The following is a 22,077-nucleotide window of genomic DNA, read 5'->3' as shown; positions in this document are numbered from 1 at the left end:
TAATGATGACTTCAACTTTATTTCATTGTATCATTGAGTTCATTGTTATGCAGAATAAGCTGTAAAATTATTACCACACTTCTGTTGGGAAAGAAGTTCATGCCCATTTTCATATGATATTCAAAATCAGATAACCTGCTGCTTTGTAGCACACATAAGAATTCAAAAAGTTATTAACTAAGTACTAATAAAGTAGAAATAAATCAGTTGAACATACCTATATGTTGAATGAGTGTTGAAAGAGGTGTTGATAATTGAAAGTCTGCAAATCAGAGACTTAAGAAAACTCATATTATGAACTAGGGGAAGCTACTGAAAATTTTTATGGAAACACTTCCAATCTGGAATAGTGGCCTTTTTTTGGGTTTGGGAAATCACTGTATTTTAAAAAAGAAGGGAAATAGTCCAATTCTGTCCACAACCACAGACTTCCATAACCAGAAATTAGCCAAAAAATGTACCTTAGCTGGAAGGGGAGATGGACACCTGTCTTATACTAACTAACTAACCGTCAATAGTATTTTTGACTCTAGCCAGCCAGTAAAATTTTAAGTCAATCTTAAAGACAGTAGCCTCTTGGGGAATGTTTGTGGTCAGATGTGTTTCATCCATTGGTTGTAGTTGTCACATGGCCATGCAGAGTTTATTGGGATTCCCAGGACACCCATAAAGTATTAGGGTGAAGTTGTCTAGACTAAAATCTGAGTCTCTTAAGATAATCAAACAAAAGCAAAAACTGGCAGCAGCTGGAAAAAAACAAAAATGTAAAAGACGCTCCCATAGAAAATTTTAAAATATTGTAGTATAATTTATAGTAATTATTATTTTTAAAAATACTGTTGCTTCTAGGATAGGTAAAAATATTCAATATAAAAATATGGCTCGTATTGGACACTCATACATTAACAAATCTAAAGAATACTTGTGGCTCAGTGACTAAGACTCTGAGCTTGTCAATCAGAAAGGTCAGCGGTTCGAATCCTCAGCACCACATGAGCTCCCGTTACCCTGTTTCTCCAAAAATAAAACAGGGTCTTATTTTCTTTTGACCCTCAAAATAAGCACTTGGTCTTATTTTGGGGGAGGTCTTATTATTTTTGAGGTGCAGGAGGCAGCGAGCATGGTCACCTTATGGTTGCTGATGTGTTGCAATATTTTCGGGGAGGGTGTATTTTAGCGCATGCGCTCAAAAGCCCAATTGGGCTTATTATCCGCGGAGATCTTATTTTTGGGGAAACGGTACTTGTCCCAGCTTCTACCAACCTAGCAGTTCGAAAGCATGTAAAAATGCAAGTAGAAAAATAGGGACCACCTTTGGTGGGAAGGTAACAGTGTTGCGTGCGCCTTCGGCAGTTAGTCATGCCGGCCACATGACCACAGAGAAGTCTTCGGCCAGCGCTGGGTCTTTGGCTTTGAAATGGAGATGAGCACCGCCTCCTAAATTCGGGAACAACTAGCACATATGTGTGAGGGGAACCTTTACCTTACAACTATAATAAAGATCTCATTTTATGTGAATAATATATGAGATAGGAGTACAGTTTTCATTGTTCAAGAATTAATGTATCTTCGTACTGTAAGAAGAACTGGGCTCCATTTTGTATGCAATGGCTCTCCTTAACATTATTCTTTTTCTTTCAGAATAGAATATTTTATAGCATGGATGCGCGAAATAACTCTTAGAACGTTTTTTTCTCAAAAGGCTTATGAAGCAACCATTGAGGCCAGGGCCAATCCAGAGATGAATGATAGATTTCAGCAGTTCGAAAAAGAGGTGGCCCAGTATCGAGAAGAGTCTACCAAGGCTCAAGCTGAAGTTGATCGCCTGCTGGAAATCCTAAAAGAGATGGAAAATGAGAAGAACGATAAAGATAAGAAGATAGCTGAACTGGAAAGGTGAGAAGGGTGTTAAAAGAGTGGGGAAGGAATGGTTCAGATTTATTGAGCTTTTTTTAAAACGCTGCGGGCGGGTACACACTTAAAACAATGTTTTCTTAATAGTTGAGAAGTCTGCCATTTTTTGACTATTCTGAAAGATAAATTGAAATTTTGGGTTGAAATAAACTGCATCCTTTTTTTTTTTACTAGAGACTTCCTTAATTTACTTACCGTATTTTTCAGGGTATAAGACGCCCCTTTTTTCCTCAAAAAAGAGGCTGGAAATCTGGTGCATCTTATACATCGAATACAGCATTTTTTTCCTCCCAAAGCCCCGCCCACTTCACCAAAATGGCTGTGCATACCCTTATGGAGGCTTTCAGAGAGTTCCTGGGGGCCCGGGAAAACCTACTGTATTTCTCTCTCTCTATCTCTCTAGTTCTCTCTCTCTCTCTCTCTCCATCCCTTTATCTTCCTAGCTACTTTCTCTCCCTACCTACCTAGTGTATTTCTCTCTCTCTCTAGCTACCTACTTTTTTTTTAATTTGCCTCTTCAAAACCTTGGTGCGGCTTATACTCCAGTGCGGCTTATACTCCGAAAAATACGGTAATATGGATTTGGTAATATATTTTACTTGTGGGCACAGTTTAAGATTTGGTTGGTTTTACAACTTGACTACTATCTAAGAAACCATCTACCTCCATATGAATCTTTCTGGACATTACGGTTAGCGGCAGAAGTGTTTTATATACTTTGTTTGCCAGGTACATGGGGAAAGAGCCTTTTCCTACTGTGTCCAAACTGTAAAATGTACAGAGATCTGCCCTCAATCTCCAGCCCTCTACGACCTCCCTCTTTAACCAAAACTTTCATGTTTGAGCCAGTTTAGTAATGATTTAATCACTTTTATAGGAATTTAATTGATTGTTTTATATTTTAATTATTGATATCTTCAGGAACCATATATGCAGAAAAACAGGATATAAATCCTATAAATACTGGCCACAAGCCAGTAAAATTATGTGGATCAAAGTCATGTCTTAAGGAAATTTCCACTTAATCCTTGAAATGAAATAGCTTCATGGAATTGCTATTTCTTATCTTCTGTATTATTCTTCCATCTTATCTTTCTCATATATATATATATATATATAAAACTTGGTACACAGATGACTTACTCGCTGGAAACAAATACTGTAGGGGTCAGACACCCCTAAAACCCCTCTGGGTGTGTGTTCTGTAAAGATACAGCCTTTTGTGCCTTAAAATGGCTTCTACTGTACTGCCTTAAAATGACTTCTACTCTACAGCGCAGTGAAGTTGCCCTGGTAACGGCTTCACAGTACTCCACAAGGGGGCTCCCTCTGGTAAGGGGGAAAATCCAATATTAGAAATTACATTTGATCCGGACATTTTCCCCCTATAAATAAATACCTGGGCAACACCAGGTTATCGGCTAGTTTGATATAATATTTCAATATGACAACAGATTGATCCAGAAATCTAAATCTTACCCTAGCCCTAGACAACAGAAGGCAAGTATGTTATAGGGAAAAGCTGTACATTTAGCATTTACAATTCTCATGTTGAGTTTGGTAGGGAAGTGCAAAGTAAGCATTTTATTAAGAGCATACTAATAACTGAGCACAGCAAATTCTCAGGATTGGATTATCAGCTCAGCTTGGTCTTTGGATGGTACTTATCCTGCTTAGAGTCAGATAGTTTTAAGATGCAGGGGCTTTTCTTCACCTGTTATCTTGGAAGGCACTTCGCAAGTGAGGGGAAAAAGAATTTTCCCATAGCTGTTTCCCATAAATAATAGAAAATCAATGCGATTATCTCTGATATATCTGTTGCAGTCAACTTTAAAAATATTAATTTATTATTATTTATTTTGTAGCATTTTTGCCTAATGAAACAAAAATAAATAAATAAAACCACCTTGCTCTCAACTTGCTTTTCCATAATCATTTTTCATTGATATTTATGTTGCATTTTTCTTGCTCTCTTTCTCTGGCTCTCGGGTTGATTTATTGTATGGTTCCTTTGGCAATGCCTTTTCCCAATAAGCATATGGCATGCAGTCTATCTTCCTACCAGTGTCTGCCCCTGCATGACAGCCTGTATGTAAGGAAGGGTTGTATGGAAGTTTGTAGGATACAGAATTTTGTTCAAGACTAATTGTTTCTTTTCTGTGAGGTGTACTCATCGACTACAGTTTTTCTTGGGTCTCTTGGGTAATTATTTTGTCTATATTTATTGCATCTTAACAATACAATTTTTATTATACTCTGATGGCATAAAATTACAAGGTCTTCAGAGTGATTTATATTTTTAAATCTCACCCCTTATTCATTTGTAATATTGCTATAAATTTATAGTATTGCTGTGAATAAAATTCCTAATAGCGTTTTCCCATTAATTTTCAATCCATGTATAAATAAGTACAATTGAGGAAACTATTGTAAGAGCATAGTGAAGCATAGAACATTTGCAGTATCCTATTTGTTTGAATCAAGGGAGGGCTTTCTTACTATAAAAAACAAATAAAGATAAAAATAAATAAGGCACCGAAAATGAGAAATGGATGTCTTGAAAATGAAACATAGTTTTCAGGAAATACAAAAAAGTTAGCAAGCTTTCCATTAAATCAGGGGTGTCAAACTCAATTTCATTGAGGGCCAAATCAGGGTTGTGTTTGACCTGGGGGGGGGGCAGGTCATTATCAAAGTGATACATTTGTTGTCTAGCTCATAAATTCATTTGTCATTTCAGGGGTTGTGATAACACAGAATCTGAGAACCCCCTTGTACAATATGAAAATTTCAGAGTTATACATAATACATACCACTTATGATGCAGTACTTTGGAATATATATGCACACACACTATTATAGCATATATTAGATTGTAAAAATATAAAGTCCACATTTAATGTTGAAACTACAAACATAAAATTCCTGGTTGTTGCAGCCTTTTTGTCATCGGGGGCGAATGATTTATCAAATAGATTGTCAGCTGTTTTGCTATGTAATTTAACCTAGTGCCATTTCTTGGCAAAGAATAAATTTGACTTTTCACAGTTTTAAAGGAATGGACTTAGAAAGTAGATATATACATTTATATTATGAGCTCTTTTATTATAAGCAAGTAAGTGATACATAAAAAGGAAACATTGACTGATATCTCTGTTTTTAAATTCTTCTTGCTTAGATCGGGTGAAAAAAGATTAAAACCTAAGTATCCCAACTAAACTGATTTCCCATGCTGATTACAACAATACTTCAGGGAAGAATTGGTGATACGAGAGCAGCTTTCCCAGCATAGAGGCCAAAAGATTGTCAGTCCAGTAATAATCTTCAGTTGACAAGGTTTAAGTAAAAGAAACTTGACCCATGCAGGTCAACTTGAGTCAAAGCTGGAATAACATGGTATTTTTCTGTTCTACTAGAATTAAAGTGATACTAATATACAGCTTCTCTAAATCCACAAAAAAATATGAGGCATATCATTGTACACAACTGTGATAGTTCACCCAAAAGAAATGAAAAAGAGTATATAATTTATTCAAAATAACCTTTGTGGTGCCTTAGCAGAATCCATTGAACAAATTAAAAGCAGTCAATCATGGCTTTTTTTCATGTTTTCAGGAGGTTGTGCTTTATTCTTAAATCCATGGATTAATACCAAATGAGCAAAACAAACATTCAAAATTACCGTTTTGAAAATAAATGAACTAAGATATGTGCATTTTGAATTGTTTAGTTGAAATGATAAAATATCCTAATTTACAGTTTTAATTTAGCTTTGTGTAAAGATAAATTTAATAGCTTCTACCTTTCATTATTATTATATACAGTAATAAAAAACTGGATACAAGTTACATATTTTTCAAGCTTGGAAGAGGTATATCATCTGGACACTATAAAGAATCCAGAATTGCTAGATGCTTGAAGAAGAAAAACTTGAGAATAACATGAAATACAGTATTTCTTCTGAAGTCTAATATTCATATATTACTTAAGATTGTTACTCATTAAATATTCTAGGTTCCCCTGAAGCTTCATGAGCAACATACGAAAGCTCAGTTTCACCTAATCTCTGTCCTCGTATTAAATTTGGCTTCCTCTTTGAGATAATCTTTTCAAATAAATACTAGACTTGACTGAGGAGCAGCCAAAAGAAACTTGGTATTGTCAGGATTTTAACTTTCCCACTAAGATGTCTAAGATAAGAACATTTCCTCAACAGTAAAATCTTAACTTTTCACTGATCCACACAGTGTACTGAGAATTCTTTCAGTGTTACTATTGGGTGGTGAGCCCTGAAATAGTTTTTATTTATTTAAAATAGAATAGAATAACCGAGTTGGAAGGGACCTTGGAGGTCTTCTAGTCCAACCCCCTGCTTAGACAGGAAACCCTACACCACTTCAGACAAATAGTTATCTAATCTGTCCTTAAAAACTTCCAGGGTTGGAGCATTTAAAACTTCTGGAGGCAAGTTGTTCCACTGATTAATTGTCCTAGGTAATTTTTTTTTGTTAAATTATACACTGCCTATCTCGCTGAAGGTGACTCTTGAATTACATGTTATGTATGAAAATATGCAATCTAATTAGAAAGCTCTTTCGTTAATTGAGAAACTTTCTGAAATATTGAGATTTGACTGAAAATGTCTTACCTTGCTTTCTGGCTCTGTTTTCTGATGCTATGCTGCTTTTCCGTCACTCTTCTTGATGTGTCAAGTTTGGAGTGTGTATCTCATTAAATCTTTCTCTGACTTTCTCTTTCTCATTCCCTACCCTGGACTTGCTGCTTGCTTCAGCCTCACTTCAAGGTCAGTATGTTCATTTAAAGATTTTATTAGACTGGCATGTCTGAAATTTGTGATGAAGCACTGCAGCTCTTTTTTCTTTTTTTAAAAAACCTTAAACTGATGGTTTTCTGCATAACAGAGAAAAAAATGTGCTTTATTCATGTATTGGCAGTGTACCTATTACTGTGTTAAGGAGGAGAGGGTGGAACAAGATAATACATTAAGGATTAGCTTCTTCCCTCATCATCTCGCTGACATAGTTTTTATCTCACTCATATTTATTTTTCTTCCTTTCTGATCATGGAGAAGAGAGGCCAATAACAAAACCATTTGCCAGTCATTGCAGCTTTATTATTCAGTTGGATTGCTTATTATCAATTGTTTATTATTAGCTTTTGGTTCTGTAACTTGTACAATTTCATTCCTCGTTTCAACAGCTGCCATGCTGCAAACATTGTAACAAACCCACCCTCATCTCCGAGGCTTATAGTTTGCTATGGATTGTGGTATCAGGTCTTTGAAAAAATTATTTGGTTTACTTTAAAAAAGAGTTGTGATTTTTATTTGCTCAAATATTTGGTGTGATCTTCTATCTGAAAGGAATGTTGGTTAATAGCTCTATAAGTGTAATACCACAGTTTAATAAATATTTTCTGAGTCTCCATCTTAGAAAAAGCATGTGGATACAAGAAGAGAAATGCTTTTATGCAGTTAATCATAACTACTCAATCAGTTGGAAAGCACATGTGGGTAATGATGGATGTTTGCAAAATGACCCTCAAGAATAGAGACTACTGAATATGATGCCACTCACATGTTTCCTCTTTGCAGGTTTCAAGAATGATTGAAAGCGTATTATTAAAATTGTAAAAATATTTGTATAAGCAGGCTTACAATAAAAGCCTGTGTTGAGCTATCGATCAGCCTCCCTCTTGGTATTAACTCCACTTACTCATATATGGGAGAGGATAAAGTTGGGAAGCAAAACTAACAGTAAAACTCCCTGTTTTCATCACATATAGTGGGAGAAAATTTAAAAATACTGTTGTGGTAATTTCAAGAGCCTGTGTGTGCCATAGAAGTTCCAAACATTTAGCATGTAGCTTTATTAATGCCATATGGAAGATTATGGTAAAATAAGGCTGGCAAATCCCAGTCTTCTGCTATGTAGATTTCTTTTAAGTCAGATCTAAAATACTTTAAAGTAAAAGGCAGCAAAGGAGAATTTTTTTTAATCCAAACAAAACAGCACCTTAATTTTCCTAATTTCTGACTGGATAAGAAGCTAGCAGGAAAGAGACCTAATCACATTTCACTAGCTAAATGTGAACAATACTGAACATATATTTGTTTAAAGGCATGTGCCAGAGGTTTCCACTGAAATATAGTTCCTAGGGAATTGTTTGGTATGTAGTGCATATTGTAAAGGTTCTGCATTTAAAAAAAAACATGATAGTCTTATCTCTGGAAGGAAGAGTTCAGCTGATTATTTATATGTAATTATTTTGCAAAGATAAAATAAATAACTTTTAAAAGTAAATTTCATTTAGAATAAAAAGCCTTTTTGCCTTCCTGTGATACTACTGTGAAAAAAAATGAATCATGGAATCAGAAATGGTCTGATATTCATACATTTATTTACTATGCAGATAATCCTTGACTTACAACTTATGTCTTGCTAAATGGTTCTATAGATGATTCTCTATTTATAAATAGGATAATTAAGTGCCAAAGTATTGGGACATGGGAGATTTCTTTTTTCTATTAAATATACTATTTTTCCTGGTATTGAAAGAAGTAGATTCTCATTGGAAAGAACTGCATTAGCTGTATTCTACTTCTCGTACTGCTTGATGCTTCTTACTAATACTTTTCATTTTATCTTTAATCTTAAACAATTGATTACAATTATACTTTGCCTTCGGTAGCACTTTATTAAAACCATTATTATTTCGTGTTCCAAGTGTGTTTCATTCTTGGATTTCTAAAATCAGAATTAGCTTTCATAGCTTTGCTACTATATAAATCTTAATAAATAAATGAAATATTTATAATATTTTTAAAGTAACCACATTCTTAAAATAACTGTCCAAGGAAAAACCTCAGTGTAAGAAAAAAAAAGTAAGGGTAAACAGTCATTCAATTTACTTTGGTAAACAGACAAAATTAAGAGTTTTATATCCAGAAGTTTAGATTTTAAACCTTGTAAATCAGGATCTCATTTTACATGTCCCATCATGCAGAATTATAGATAGTTTTACAATCTTTTTGTTTTCCAGTGCTGTAATATTAATATAGTTCAGTGACTTCCTTCACATACGAAATTTTAAGAATGATAGAAGTGGAAATGCTTCTAGATGTCTGTACCTTTGAATTTTATTACAATCCTCTTTAAGGATTAGGTGCAAAATTGTAACCTATCCATGTCTGACCATATTCAATTCTACTTCCTTTTTCTTTCCTGTATAGTTATCTGTATATGAAATTTGTTTTTAAGATTTGAGTTTCCTGGTTTCTGGAAATAAAATCCACCCAACCCAATCTTCTCTAAAAACCCATTTGGGACTTCTTCCTGGCACACATACAACAGGCTAGTTATAGTTTTGTGACTTTTAAAGGAACAAACATTGTTTTTATTGGCATTAGATACCAGGTCTTATAAATGCAATGGGGGGGGGGGGGGAAGAACAGCAACATAAGAAAATGACAAGGACTTGTGGCAAAAGCTGAGAAAGAGAACTCCTGTTCGACTTGCCAAGTTTTCATCTTAATAGTGCCACATTAATATTTGTCCAAAGCATGGTAGCTTTGTAACATTTAAATTTTAGTCTTGGGGATAGCTGAAAAGAAATGGGAGATGGATTTTAATATGTCAACCATATTACAAAGTAGATATTGTCATAGGTTCATTTTTTTTTTGATACGGGGACACAAGCAGGAAGTTGAGCAGAATTCTGTTTCACTCTTGCAGGGATGTCTTTATTGCTTTGATCTTAACAAAAACGAAGGCTTTTTATCTGTCCTATTGTTCTGACCTAGGCTTCCCAAGAGAATGAAGCAAACTCCTTGTCCCAACAAAAAAAAACCATTTTATTAAGTTACTGTGAATTCTCCTCATTCACATCTAGCAAAGTCTTTTGAGGGAGGATTTACAGTCACAGACCTTATCTGGCTTGGAGAGATGACAGGCCGATATCTGCAAAACTTGGCACGAACCAATTAAGCGCACTAATTGTCTCCTGCAAACTCCACTCCCCCTTCGCTCCTCTTTTATTTCCCCTGGGAGGGGCCATTCATCGTCCACCTTACTCCCAAGTCCTTACTCCCAAATCGACCCCTGTTCTTTTAGATGTTCCCTTCGTCTGGCAACTCTGCACATGTGCACACTGGGAACAGACTCCAGCTATTCATCTGCCTCACTGATGTCTGACTCTGAAGGCAGCTGATAACTGGCATACGACTCTGGCCCCCTCTCTGCCTCCAACACAGAGCCTCATCTGAGCCTTCCCCAGACTCCAGGACTGGCCCATCTTCCTCCCCAACCTCCTCACTGTCCGAAACTGCTGTCAGGTCACAACACCTACTCCTGTGCCTATTTAATTCTTGCTTATCATCTGGCTTTTTTAAAAATCTTATTCACAATTACTTGAGGTATATTTTGTTCCCATTCTGAACTTTAAATATGAAAACACAGGTATATATGAAGTAAGCAGCTACGTATTCTCTGCAAAAGCAGTGGTTGCCTCTGTAGATCAAACCTGTGCAATTAGTAGAGGAGAAGGAGACTCATTGATAAATTAAAAATCTTTGCAGGCCACCAAGCAAGGAATACCTGGAAAACCGATGGACTGTTTGGCAGGTAGCAAAGTGATGGCAGTGCTGGAGGAGTTGTTGGCAGTGAGGCTTGGAGCTACTCAGCCGCATGTCTTTTGATGGAAACTGAATGGACCTTTTAAAAATGCTGGCCAGCTTTACGGGCTTCTTGATGGTGCTGCTTGTTGTGTAGGCCTGCTTTAGATGTTGGTGGGCTCCTATCAGTCATTTTCCCCATCTTTTCCCCCTGCATCTTCTCCCAACAGAGGATACATGCTAATCTGCTTATTACCCTTGCAAGGTAGCCCAGACAGAAAAGCACAACCAGGAAACACTAGCTCTATTTTTAGGCTGCATCTTGTAAGACTGAAAGTAATTTCTCCCTTCCTTTTTTCTCCAGAAAAATAGGGAGTCTCCCTTCTGAAACTAGTCCCATGTCCCTTTCTGGGGGCTGAGACATCCCTTACATGCTAGTTGTCTAGTCTGTGGCTCTCTCTCTCTCTCTCTCTTTCTCAAAACTTTCCCAGGCTTTGTTTTTCTATTTTTGCTTTACTCCATAATGGGCTGGTTTTCTTTTTTCTTAAAAGAAAAAAAAAAGCTGCTCATAGTTGCCTCTTCTTTTCTTTCTGTCAGTCTTATAAAGTTCCAGCTTCTCCTAATGTTCCTTGCCATCTTCTTTTTACTGAGCTTAAGGCTTCTCTGTTCTTTTCCCCAAAAAACCCAAGATGTACTCTCCAAGAACAAAGATATGCCAACATCTTTTGCTTCTGTGAGAAGTCCCTTTATGACTTTGGTGTGTGTGTCTTAAGAGAACAGTGTTTCATGGCGCTTTAGGAAAATGTTTTTAGGTTAATGAAACAAAATGAAGAAGGAAAGAACTTGTTCCTTCTAGAACCATTTAGAGAGGGGGCAAATATCAGAAGGGGTGAATGGGTTCCTTCACTACAATGCATTCCTGTTAAAAACAATTCAGGAGAGGATGTTCATATCTTCCTCACTTTTCTATCTAACCTTCCTCCCTTGATACTTCTCCCTTTAAAATCTGGTGCCTTGTTTTTATTTCTTCTTCCTTGGAACTATCTATATGTTCATCTCTCAGATTGTTAATCGTTTTTCCGTGATTGCTAGTACAGTGTCCTTCTCCTTCCTTGATAGAAATTCTGCTGTTGAATTTTGCTTTCCTGCTTTGTGTATAAATGACACTTTATAAAGTTACAGAGCTAAACACTATCTGAAGACATTGATTGGTTATCTTTCATCCAAGATTTGTAGTCATCTCAGTAAACCCCCATTCCTCACAAACATATATTTCAGGGGCTCGTTCTCCAATTTAGAGCATTTGCCTCTTTCATACTTTTACTATATGAGTACTCTCTTTGCAGCCACTTTGAGAATTATGGTGCTGGAAGATTTACATCATTTTACTTTTGTAATAATGTGACCTTTATATTTGACAGTTCTACATGCAGAATGAAAGGATAGAAAGTCGGGGCTTCTTAAAATTGGATATATACTGTATATGTCTTTTGTGAATTTGGGTGTTCCTGAAAATACATTGAATAGTAGGAAATATTAATAAATTACACTATAAATCAATCAAGACAAATTATCATGCTTAGCCTATCATATTTTGAACATGTCCAGCTATCTTGAAAGGTCCACAGTGCTGGGAAGAGCGGAAGGAAAGAAAAGAGGATAATTAGTAACAATGCAAATAGGTCAATCTATCTTCCTACTGATCATCATCATCTTTTTCCTTCCATTTTTGTAATCAAGTTCAGCAGCAATGAATGGATCGCTTAGTTACCTAGAAGGTGAAGCTGGAGACTAATCATCTCAGAGAAAATGTATCTGTGTGGCCATTGAGAGTTGATGCTGACTTGACGGCACTTAATCAATCATTCAGTCAATCAATCAATCAATCAATCAATCAAGCCTCTTGAAAATCTTCACATGTTTCCTGATATGTCTGTCCATCTTTCCCCTATTAGGTTCAAATTTCCTAGTTAAATCTCTAGAAATTTGTGCTACGGTTGCATAGTGAGATATGAAATAATCACAATGCTGTACCTTCCATAAGAAACATGACACATTTCTCCAGAAGATATATTTCCTACTTTCCTCTTTTTTGCTTTTAGTTCTTGGTTCCCTCCTGCAACCAGCCACAGATATTTGAGCTGATGGGACCAAGGGAATAAAATAATAAACAACGAAAAGAGAGGAAATCCCCAACAGTTACCTTACTGAAATGAGTAGCAAGAGGCTATGAAGATTGTAAAAATAAGTAAATTTTTCAATCAACTGCTGAAATATTTTAGTTTCCTGATTTTAATTTTTTTTAATTTCTTACTAGCATATGATTAAGATATTGAGATAAAATCATGGGGATAAATTGATTTTCTGGCCACTTTAGAGTTTCAGCACTGATAAAATATGTGATCTAAATATGACATGACACTTCTAGTTTCCTTCCATAGATGGCATACTTGCAAAGAGAAGAGCCTTCCATATCTTATATGTCAAGAAACCTCTTTGGTTAATTGTCAAGAGAACAGATAGGATGCAGGCAAGACCGTAATCTTCTCTGGGTCATCTGCCAAAGCAAGAAAGGTCAAAACAATATCTAATCAAAGAATATCCAAATGTCTAATAATGTACATAGCTGAATAGTCATTATTTGGCCAACGGCTTTTAAAGCCTCACTTATCTTAAAACAGCAATTCCTAAATGTTGTTATATTACAGACTAGTATTCTGGTTTTCATATCCTTTGCCATGTAAGGGGCATTCAGAAAACTTCTCCATAGTAGGAGTTTCATGATATAACTACAGTATGTACATGTGCATGCACACACACAAAGACACACACACACATAATCAGATAGACACAAACCTGTATACTTAAGATAGAATTTTCAAAGGGCCCCTCCCCATTGCTTCTCTTCATATAAAAATGTTCCATGAATAAGTAGTCTTAATTGATGAAAGATCTTAAGGACCATTGGCATAAATAAAGTAGCAATCTTATTATCCACAGAGTGAGAACTCTTGTCTTCACCCTGTTCATTGATTCTTCTGGTCAGAAAACAACCAGGAATTCCATAACCATATGTTTGATTGTACTGCCGAAAAGCGAATCATTTCCACATTGATTTTTTTTTAAATTGCTTTTTTTGCTTTCCTTGGTGGTCTTGCGGATTTTCTAAAAATTACTGTGATCTACCATCTTCTTGGCTTTCAATCCAGGTTAGGAAGACCTTATTATAAAGGCATTACTGCTAATGGTTATTTTATAATGCATTTTTCATGTCATTCTGAAGTATTTTTTTAAGTGCTTACTTTTTTTTTCATGTTATGTTTATTTAATACAGCTGGATTTCGTTGTCTTTCACTCTTAAAAGAGCAGAAAGTAGTCGTGTCCTGATCTGTAGGAGTTCCATCTTCCTGACCAGAAGATCCTTCTGATAGTCCGCAAATTTTAATTACTTGTTGCTCCATTTGCTGCTGCATTTGTGTGATTGAGACATTGTAGGGGTACAGTCAGGATACTGTGCATCCTGCTTCACATAGTCACTCTTACTGAGCTAGCTGAGATGGTTTGCCTTTAAACTACATCACACTTATTACCTTGGGGAAATTAAGTGACCCGTCTGATGTTGCCCAATCAAGAACACCCATGAACCTGTCCCAGCCCCGCAAATACAGCATGATAGAAGTGGTTCCACCACAAAACAGCATTCGACTAAAGCGTGCTCGACGAAACAGCGTAGCTGACATCATCACAGAGTGACAACAGCGCGGAGACAGAAGCACACTGTAAACACTAAACCTAAAATTAACCCCTAAACCTAACCCCCCTAAACCTAATCCTAAACCTAACCCTTAACCTAACCCTAACCCTTAACCTAACCCTAAACCTAATCCTAACCCTAAACCTAACCCTAAACCTAAACCTAACCCTTACCTTAACTATTTAAAGCGCCCTTCTTTCTCTGCGCACGCTGTTGTCGCCCTGTTGATGACGTCAGTGATGCGGTTTAATCGGGCGCGCTTTAGTCGAGCGCGGTTTTGTCGTGCCACGGATAGAAGTTACTTATGTTATTCTGTTCGGCTGTGTAAATAATATAAAAGGGGGGGAGCTATCTATAAATCCATTGTCTTGGAAGGACCAGGTTTGGAATGTCAGCTGTTCAGAACCTCTGCAAGGGAACACACTAATTAAAATGATCCAAGTAAGTACTTGATCAATCTGGACTTTAGAATGTGCTTAAGGAATTCCTCCTTATCTGTTGGTGACATTTTCAAAGTCCTGGCAAAGGATAAGACCACAAGTGGAGGAATTCTTGCAGCAAATTGATTCAATCAATGATCTGGGCTTTTCTTCTGGACATACAATATCCTGTGCTATAGCTGTAGATCAGGGGTCAGCAACTTCAAAGAGCCATAAAGGTCCTAACCGGAAGCCCCCCATTCAATTCGGGAGGCAACCGCAAGTCTGGTTCCCCCATCTTAGTCTCCTAAGCATGGTGTCCTTTTTCTTCTGCTGATCAGAAGTTGGTTTCCCCCACCATAGAGTCTCCTAGTGTGGCATCCTTTTCCTTCTACCTGTCCTAACCGAAAGCTCCACTGACAGCCACAGCAGAGGGATGAAAGAGCCACATGCAGCTCCAGAGCCGCGGGTTGCTGATCCCTGCTGTAGATGAACAAAAGAGGTCCTTTATCCATGCCTTCATTGGATCTGCAAAAAATAGACTGATGCACCTCTACCACACTGTATAGTATCTTCTCCATTAAGGTTGTGCAGATGGCAGTAGGGACTAATGGAGACTTATTATGATTAATTTTATTTGCTCTTTTCAAGGTTAATCAGGTTTTCCTCAATTGGGAATCCTATAACCTCAATTGAAACAAAGTACAAGAAGGTAACTTCTCTAACTTCTTGTTTGGGTGTGCCCAAAAAGATCTTTCAATCATGTAAATCCTCATCTGAAATCCGAGAATCATATATTTGGGGTCCAGGTTTAATATTTATTTTTCCTTTGCTGTAAGAACACAAAAGTACAATACAATGTTGGCACTTGATTCCGCAAATACATGTTTAGATTTAAGTTATTTCCCTGTCTAGGATTAGAGGGTTTTTTTCTTTCTCTTTCCCTGTCTCTCTCGCTCTCCTTTTAGTGCAGCTGCTAATGGATTGTGAAGATTAAAGGGTTCTGTAATTTGTGGTATAGGAGCTTTGTTCGTGAAGAACTTCTATTCATTTCTCTTTCCCCTTTTAACCTATTGTTCTGTAAGGATACACAACACAGAAAATAAATTGCTGTTTCCTGACAGGTCATTAGAAGTTCTACCTCCCAAGTGCATAGATTTTTTTTTTAAAAAAAAAACTTGTCTTTGATCAATATTTAAGCTCTCCTTTTTCTATTGTGAAGGGATGCACAGCTCCCATAGTTCAACTTAAAGCCCTCTGAAGTGATGGCCATATTTTTTTAAAAGAATGTAAAGCATCTGAGTTGTTAGTAAATCAACACAAGTATTCACTTTAAAAATAAAATGCCTTACATAACAACTGTTGACCTTAGCAGTCATCCTATAATTGAATACTACTAGAATTCAATGTAATTGGATTCTGCAGAATCATTTAGTTTTTCATCAGAGGTTTAGTGTAACACAAGTGGGTTTTCAGGAAAGAAGGGAGGAAGAGGGGCCGGGGAGAAGAAATATATATGCACTGCAGCATATGCACTGCTCGTGTTACTGGTATGTCTCCAATTACTCTCGTTCTTGTTCAACAGTAGCACCATGCTTGGATCTCCAAATTATTTTCTTTTATTGAGGGGACTTTTTTAATCCATTTCCGTATTAACTTCATGGAAAGAGTTTTCTTTTTCATTTCACCTATTTATTATGCACAGTAAGGAACCTTCAAAATTCTTGAGGCACCACCTCATGCAAGGGCCGATATTCTGAGGTGATTTCTGTCCTCCTGGTAGGAAAGATGCCTATTCTTTGGAGATTAACATACTATATATAATGCCATCTGCACTGCCAGATGTTCACTAAGCAAGACAGATTAATTAGACTATCCACCTAAGAACAGTTATCTGGGAGAAGACAACTTAGCAGCTTCTCAGTTCCTCCTTGTCAGTCTGGTGTCCCCACTAGTTCATTGATTTTCCTCTTGAGAACACAAAAGTCACCCTATTTCCTTAGTGAGTCTGCATTTTTAAAATTCTGTTTTCACTTCGTCATTATGGAGTACTGAATGTAGATTAATTGGGGGGGGGAATTGAATTTCAACAACTGTAGAATCATAACAAAATAGACAAAAGTGAAGAGGGTCTGAATACTTTCTAAATGCGCTACAGGCCAGCAGACAGTTCAAGGCAAAATGGTATAAGCCTGAAAAGAATACACGTTGTTTCCAATAATGAACTGTTCTCAAGCAGAAAATTTTAAAGTAAAAGCTGTAATTTCCCACCGTTCCTCAGTTGATGTTCACCAAACTTTATCCGGTTGCAAGATTTCCCATGCCTGTTAAGCCTGATTTGGCTGCAAAGCTATCCAGTGTCGAAGCGTGGTCTTTAAATGTGGACAGTGTTCAGGAAGAACACATTTCAGTAATCACTTTTGTGCTGCCAGCCCCATTAGGAATGCTAAGCCAGCAACCAGCTGTAGCACTCCTGCTCTGGGCCCTTCCAGACCAGGAGCTTCCTCCACCCAATTCTTGAGAACATTGCATCTGAAAATAGAGCATAAACAGACAGGCATAATAAGAATGTTTGGCCATACCAAGAAATGGAGGGAACCAATGGGAATTGTTAGGATTTACCATGATCAGGATTATACTCAGAAGAGTGTAAAGTCTCCTGGTATTTCAAAAGCAGTCTAGAGAGGTTTCTGGTCCGTTAAGGCCTCTGACTGTCCAATCTGTTTGTAGAACCTTTCTGAAACTTGACTGGATTGTTTCTGGTTCTCTCGCTTACTCGCTCCTTTAGATGCTGCCGTCTAAGTAAGGTTGTTTTTGTTTGAATAAAACTTGGACTGAATTCACAGCTTAAAGATAAACCATCTCCTCCTCTTCTTCTTCTTCTTCTTCCTCCTCCTCCTCCTCTTCCTTCTTCTTCTTCCATATCCATCATTGGACGTTGGCAATCATGTTGGCAATCCTATTTTTATCAACAGCCACATGAAAAAGTGCTGCTGAGTTTTGTCTAAACCAAGCCCTTAGGTTTTGAAGCCATGATGTTCTTCTTCTGCCTGGACCTCATTTTCCTTTCAATCTTTCCCTGGAGGATTAAGTGAAGGATGCCGTATTTTTCTGCTTGTCGCATCACCTGTCCAAAATACTCTTAATGTTTGCTTTTTAATGGCTTTGATGATTTCCCTTGGCTTTCCCAGATGGCTTATCACCTCATTTGTGATTTTGTCAGCCCATCTTATACGTAACAGCCATCTGTAAATCCACATTTCAAATGCTTCTAGTTTCTTCCAGTGATTTTCTGTCAGAGACCAACTCTCCACTCCGTAGAGCAGGATAGAAAAGATGTAACATCTGACAAGCCTGATTTTCAGTCTTAGGCTTATGTCGCGACTGCAGAAGACCTTTTTCATTTTGAAGAATGCTGTTCGAGCTTTCTCTATCCTTGTCTTTACTTCACTGATCATGTCTCAGCTTTCATGTAAATTAAAACCGAGGTACATGATCCTTTCAACTTTTTCTAGTGATATTCCTTCCGAATTTATCAGTGATAAATTAATGGGTTGTTTGCTGACGACCATGATCTTGGTTTTTGAGGTGTTAAGCTTCAAGCCATATTTTTCAGATATTAGCAGATAAAGATAAACCTTATAAAATTTTAATATGACTGTAGCCCAGATAAGAGCTGCTTGTGAGGCCAGCACATCCAGGCATCATAGGCTGCCTTATTTATAAGTTCTCCTCTTTTACAAGTGAGTGCTTCAGTGCCTCTCTACGTTCTCATATTTAACTCATCAAAATGGTGAATAGCTACCACACTACCATAGCAGTGTAGATCAGATTCCTGGACAGAAAGTTCTGGTAGTGGAGACTAATTCCAGTTCAGGTGCTGAACCAGATGGAGAAAGCTTGATGGCATTGCCTAACCCTCATTTAAAGAATGTCCCTCAGACTAGGTCACAAGCATTTGCTGTCTTGGAAAACTGCCTTTTTAATTTTGGTGGCCAGTTGAGCTAGCATATTATTCAATGTACAGTCTATGTCATGCATGAAGGCAAGCTAATTTTGCCTCCTGAGATCTCATTTCTACCACAGACTGTCTCTCTTTCATCTGAGCCAGGACATTCCACCCACATACAGACACACATCCTATAGCTTGGAGCAATATTTGCACTCTCTTGATGCCTTTAGAGCAGTGGCCTTTTGCTGAATAATTACCAGTTGTGGGAGAGATCAGTTCCTGTTTTGGGGACAAGAGTTATCATTGTAGCAGTTCTTAAAAGAATTGTAACCACCATAAGGATTTGCTGTGATCTAGAAAATTAGCAGTGTCCAACTCACATTAAGAGAGATGTTTAGACACAGCTGTGACAACCCTCTGGATTTCCTTCAGTAAAATCTTTGCCAAAATTGTTAAGCATGTACTTGGTCACAATATCCAAGCACTATGGATGAGAGATGTGGCATTTGGGAGAAGGATCTTTTCTTCTCATACTTTGTGGTCCCTCACCCATCTCCTAGACCAGTGATGGCTAACCTTTTTTTGGCTCCCGTGCCAAAAGCGGGGGGAGCGCAGGGGGGTCGTGCATAGGCTTGCCACACCCATAATGCCAAGCGCGCATCCCCCCGCATGCACATGCGACCAGTGCCCCCACTTTTGGCACTTTTTTTTGCCCTCCCCAGGCTCCAGAGGCTTTCTAGGAGCCTGGGGAGGGCGAAAACAGCCCCCCCCACTTCCCCCCAGGAAGCCTCTTGAAGGCTCCAGAAAATGAAAAACGGCCCTACAACGAAACCAGAGGTGACTTCCAGTTTGGCCATAGGGCCATTTTTTGCCCTCTGGAGCCTTCAGGGAAGCCTTCTGAAGGCTCCGGAGGGTAAAAACGGCCCTATGAGCAAACCGCATGTCTGTTCCTGAACTTCCGGTTTGCCCGTAAGGGCCAGTTTTTCGCCCTCCAGAGGCCTCAAGGAAGCCTCCGCAGGGCAAAAAACAGCATCAAAAGAAGGCCGAAGTCGGCTGGACAGCGTGCACATGCACTCTGGAGCTGACAGCAATGCGTCGCTGACAAATGGCTCCGCATTCCACCTGTGGCACGTGTGCTATATGTTTGCCATCACAGTCCTAGACAGTTCACTATTTAACCATTCATGAGAATCAACTGGTGAAAGAGTTTGATGGCAGCTAGGAAGATTAGTGAAAAGTGTGCCTAAAGCATGTGGAAGACTCATCAAAATTCCTAAGCTTAGGAATGTTCCAAATGGAGATCTGCACAGCTAGAGAGTCCATTTGTGGGAACTCATAAGTGGCTACTCAAAAGAACCATAATATTAATAAGTAAGCAATTTTTCTACACAATTTTACCTTGCTTGGAGTGTTGCTAAGATACAGCTTTCTTCAATGAATAGCTTTCCTAATTAGCATCAGTTTTGAAGTATATTTTAGAGGTTCTGTACAAATGAACCATGGACTCCTTTTTTTCCTTCAAAAAAATTGATAACTAAGTAGGATTTTCTTTTTATTAAATCACCAGTGGTTTTCAAGTAAACTATTAATGTAGTTTTGTAGTAATTCTCAGTGTTTATCATAAACACTTTTTGCATGTTAAACATAATTTCTGGCTTGGAATCTTGAATAGGAATTAATTGTATAATGTGTTCTGTGTGCATGCAGGAGTAATCTGTTTGCGTTCATTGGAATTGCAATCTGGACGGTTGCTGTTTGGTCAAAATCTATAAAAGATGAATTTCCACCCTTCATAGAATTGCAAACAATTGCAAAGTTTGCATTTCAGGGAACAGAATTTGTATGTTCAAATGGGAATTTGAAAAAATCAAATGGTTCTCAGTTATAGGACAATTCCCACATATGTGGTTTATAATCAAACAGAGTCGTAGAAATTATTACACTTAGTTACTTCTAGAAATGAGATTGCAGAAGAAACTGTTACCTAAGTTATTTCTAAAACTGGAAAATCGGGTATTTAACTTATCTGTATTGAGTGTGAAAATTCTCTTACAGTACTTGCTATTTTCAATGTATGTGGGTTGCACAAGTGTTTGACTATTTGATTTCCTGTTTATAGGCAAATTAAAGATCAGAATAAGAAGGTAGCAAATTTAAAGCATAAAGAACAGGTGGAGAAGAAAAAGAGTGCCCAAATGTTGGAAGAAGCAAGGAGGCGGGAAGACAATCTTAATGACAGTTCCCAGCAGTTACAGGTAACATCATATCATATATATGTAATGCATGATCATCTGAATTAAACTGCTTTGCTTTGCTTTGCTTTAAAACTTACTCTGAATGAAGGATTGTTTTATACTTAAAGACATAACTTTGCTCTCATAATATTCTAAGCTTCTGAAAATAATAAATCATTTGGCTTTAGCATTTGAATCTCAATCTGTCTCTCTGTTTGTCACTCTGTCTCTGTCTCTGTCTCTCTCTCTCTCTCTCTCTCTCTCTCTCTCTCTCACACACACACACACACACACACACAGAGAGAGAGAGAGAGAGAGATTATACTGTACAGTAGTCAGTTTTTAGTTCAGCCAATAAACAGCATAGAACAAAAGAGTTAAAAATGCAAAGCATTTCAGGCGACTTCTTTGGTAAAAGAGTAAAATGTTGTGACAAAAATTAATTTAAGTAAAACTGTGAGTCTAAAATAGAAGTAGAAATAGTAGTAACACTAAAATATTAAATCTAAAGCTACTGCTTCTGATCAAAAGAAAAGCATAAATCTTCTTGGCACAATGAAGTCTTTTTTTTAACTCAGCTAATATTAGAGTCCTTCTAAGTTTGGAAATGGAGAAAAAAATTAAAAATCTGGCAAAACAATAGAAATTGCCTGCTGAGATATTCAGAGATACAAAAACTTCAGTAAATATTATCAGACGTACAGAAGTATCTTTCTAAGCATCCTGACACTCCTTCGTTTTACACTTATTCAGTGTATATTTCCTCCCATTCATCACAGAATATTTACAGGTGCTATATTGTGGTAAGCATATACAAAGATGAGTCTATGTATAATAGATGTTGTGTTCCTATGAAATCTAAGTGTGTATCTAACAGTTCCATGGCAAAAATGTAGATCTAATTGCAACTCTAGCAATAATAGTTAAGACTAGCTCAAAATTGGTTGTCCTATATCTAGGCTTACTTCTGACTGGCTCACACCAAATTCAGTAAGATTTTAGGCAAAAAATCCAAACCTTTCACTAGAAACCTAATTTAAAGGATTAATGTATAACCTAAACATATGACTGATTCTTAAGTGATGGTTTATTGGTAGCTAGTTGTTTTGTGATAGCAACAGTTGTCACTTTCATTAATTTTTGAATAGCAGTGTAGGTGTTTTTGTGTGTAT

The 22,077-nt window shown here is 37.3% G+C and overlaps 1 protein-coding gene across 5 annotated transcripts in view; it reads left to right on the top strand.

Moving 5' to 3' along the window:
* Positions 1–22,077, top strand: part of LOC116511140 (ELKS/Rab6-interacting/CAST family member 1) — a 158,348-nt gene that overhangs the window by 44,425 nt on the left and 91,846 nt on the right. For all 5 annotated transcript variants that reach the window (XM_032220979.1, XM_032220981.1, XM_032220980.1 and 2 more), the window contains 2 exons: positions 1,703–1,896; positions 20,791–20,926. In XM_032220979.1, the coding sequence (XP_032076870.1) occupies positions 1,703–1,896; positions 20,791–20,926 (330 nt within the window). The remainder of the gene's footprint in view (positions 1–1,702; positions 1,897–20,790; positions 20,927–22,077) is intronic.

Source organism: Thamnophis elegans, chromosome 7, assembly GCF_009769535.1.
Source record: "Thamnophis elegans isolate rThaEle1 chromosome 7, rThaEle1.pri, whole genome shotgun sequence".
Lineage (NCBI taxonomy): Eukaryota > Metazoa > Chordata > Lepidosauria > Squamata > Colubridae > Thamnophis > Thamnophis elegans.
This window is presented reverse-complemented; position numbering and strand designations above follow the sequence as displayed.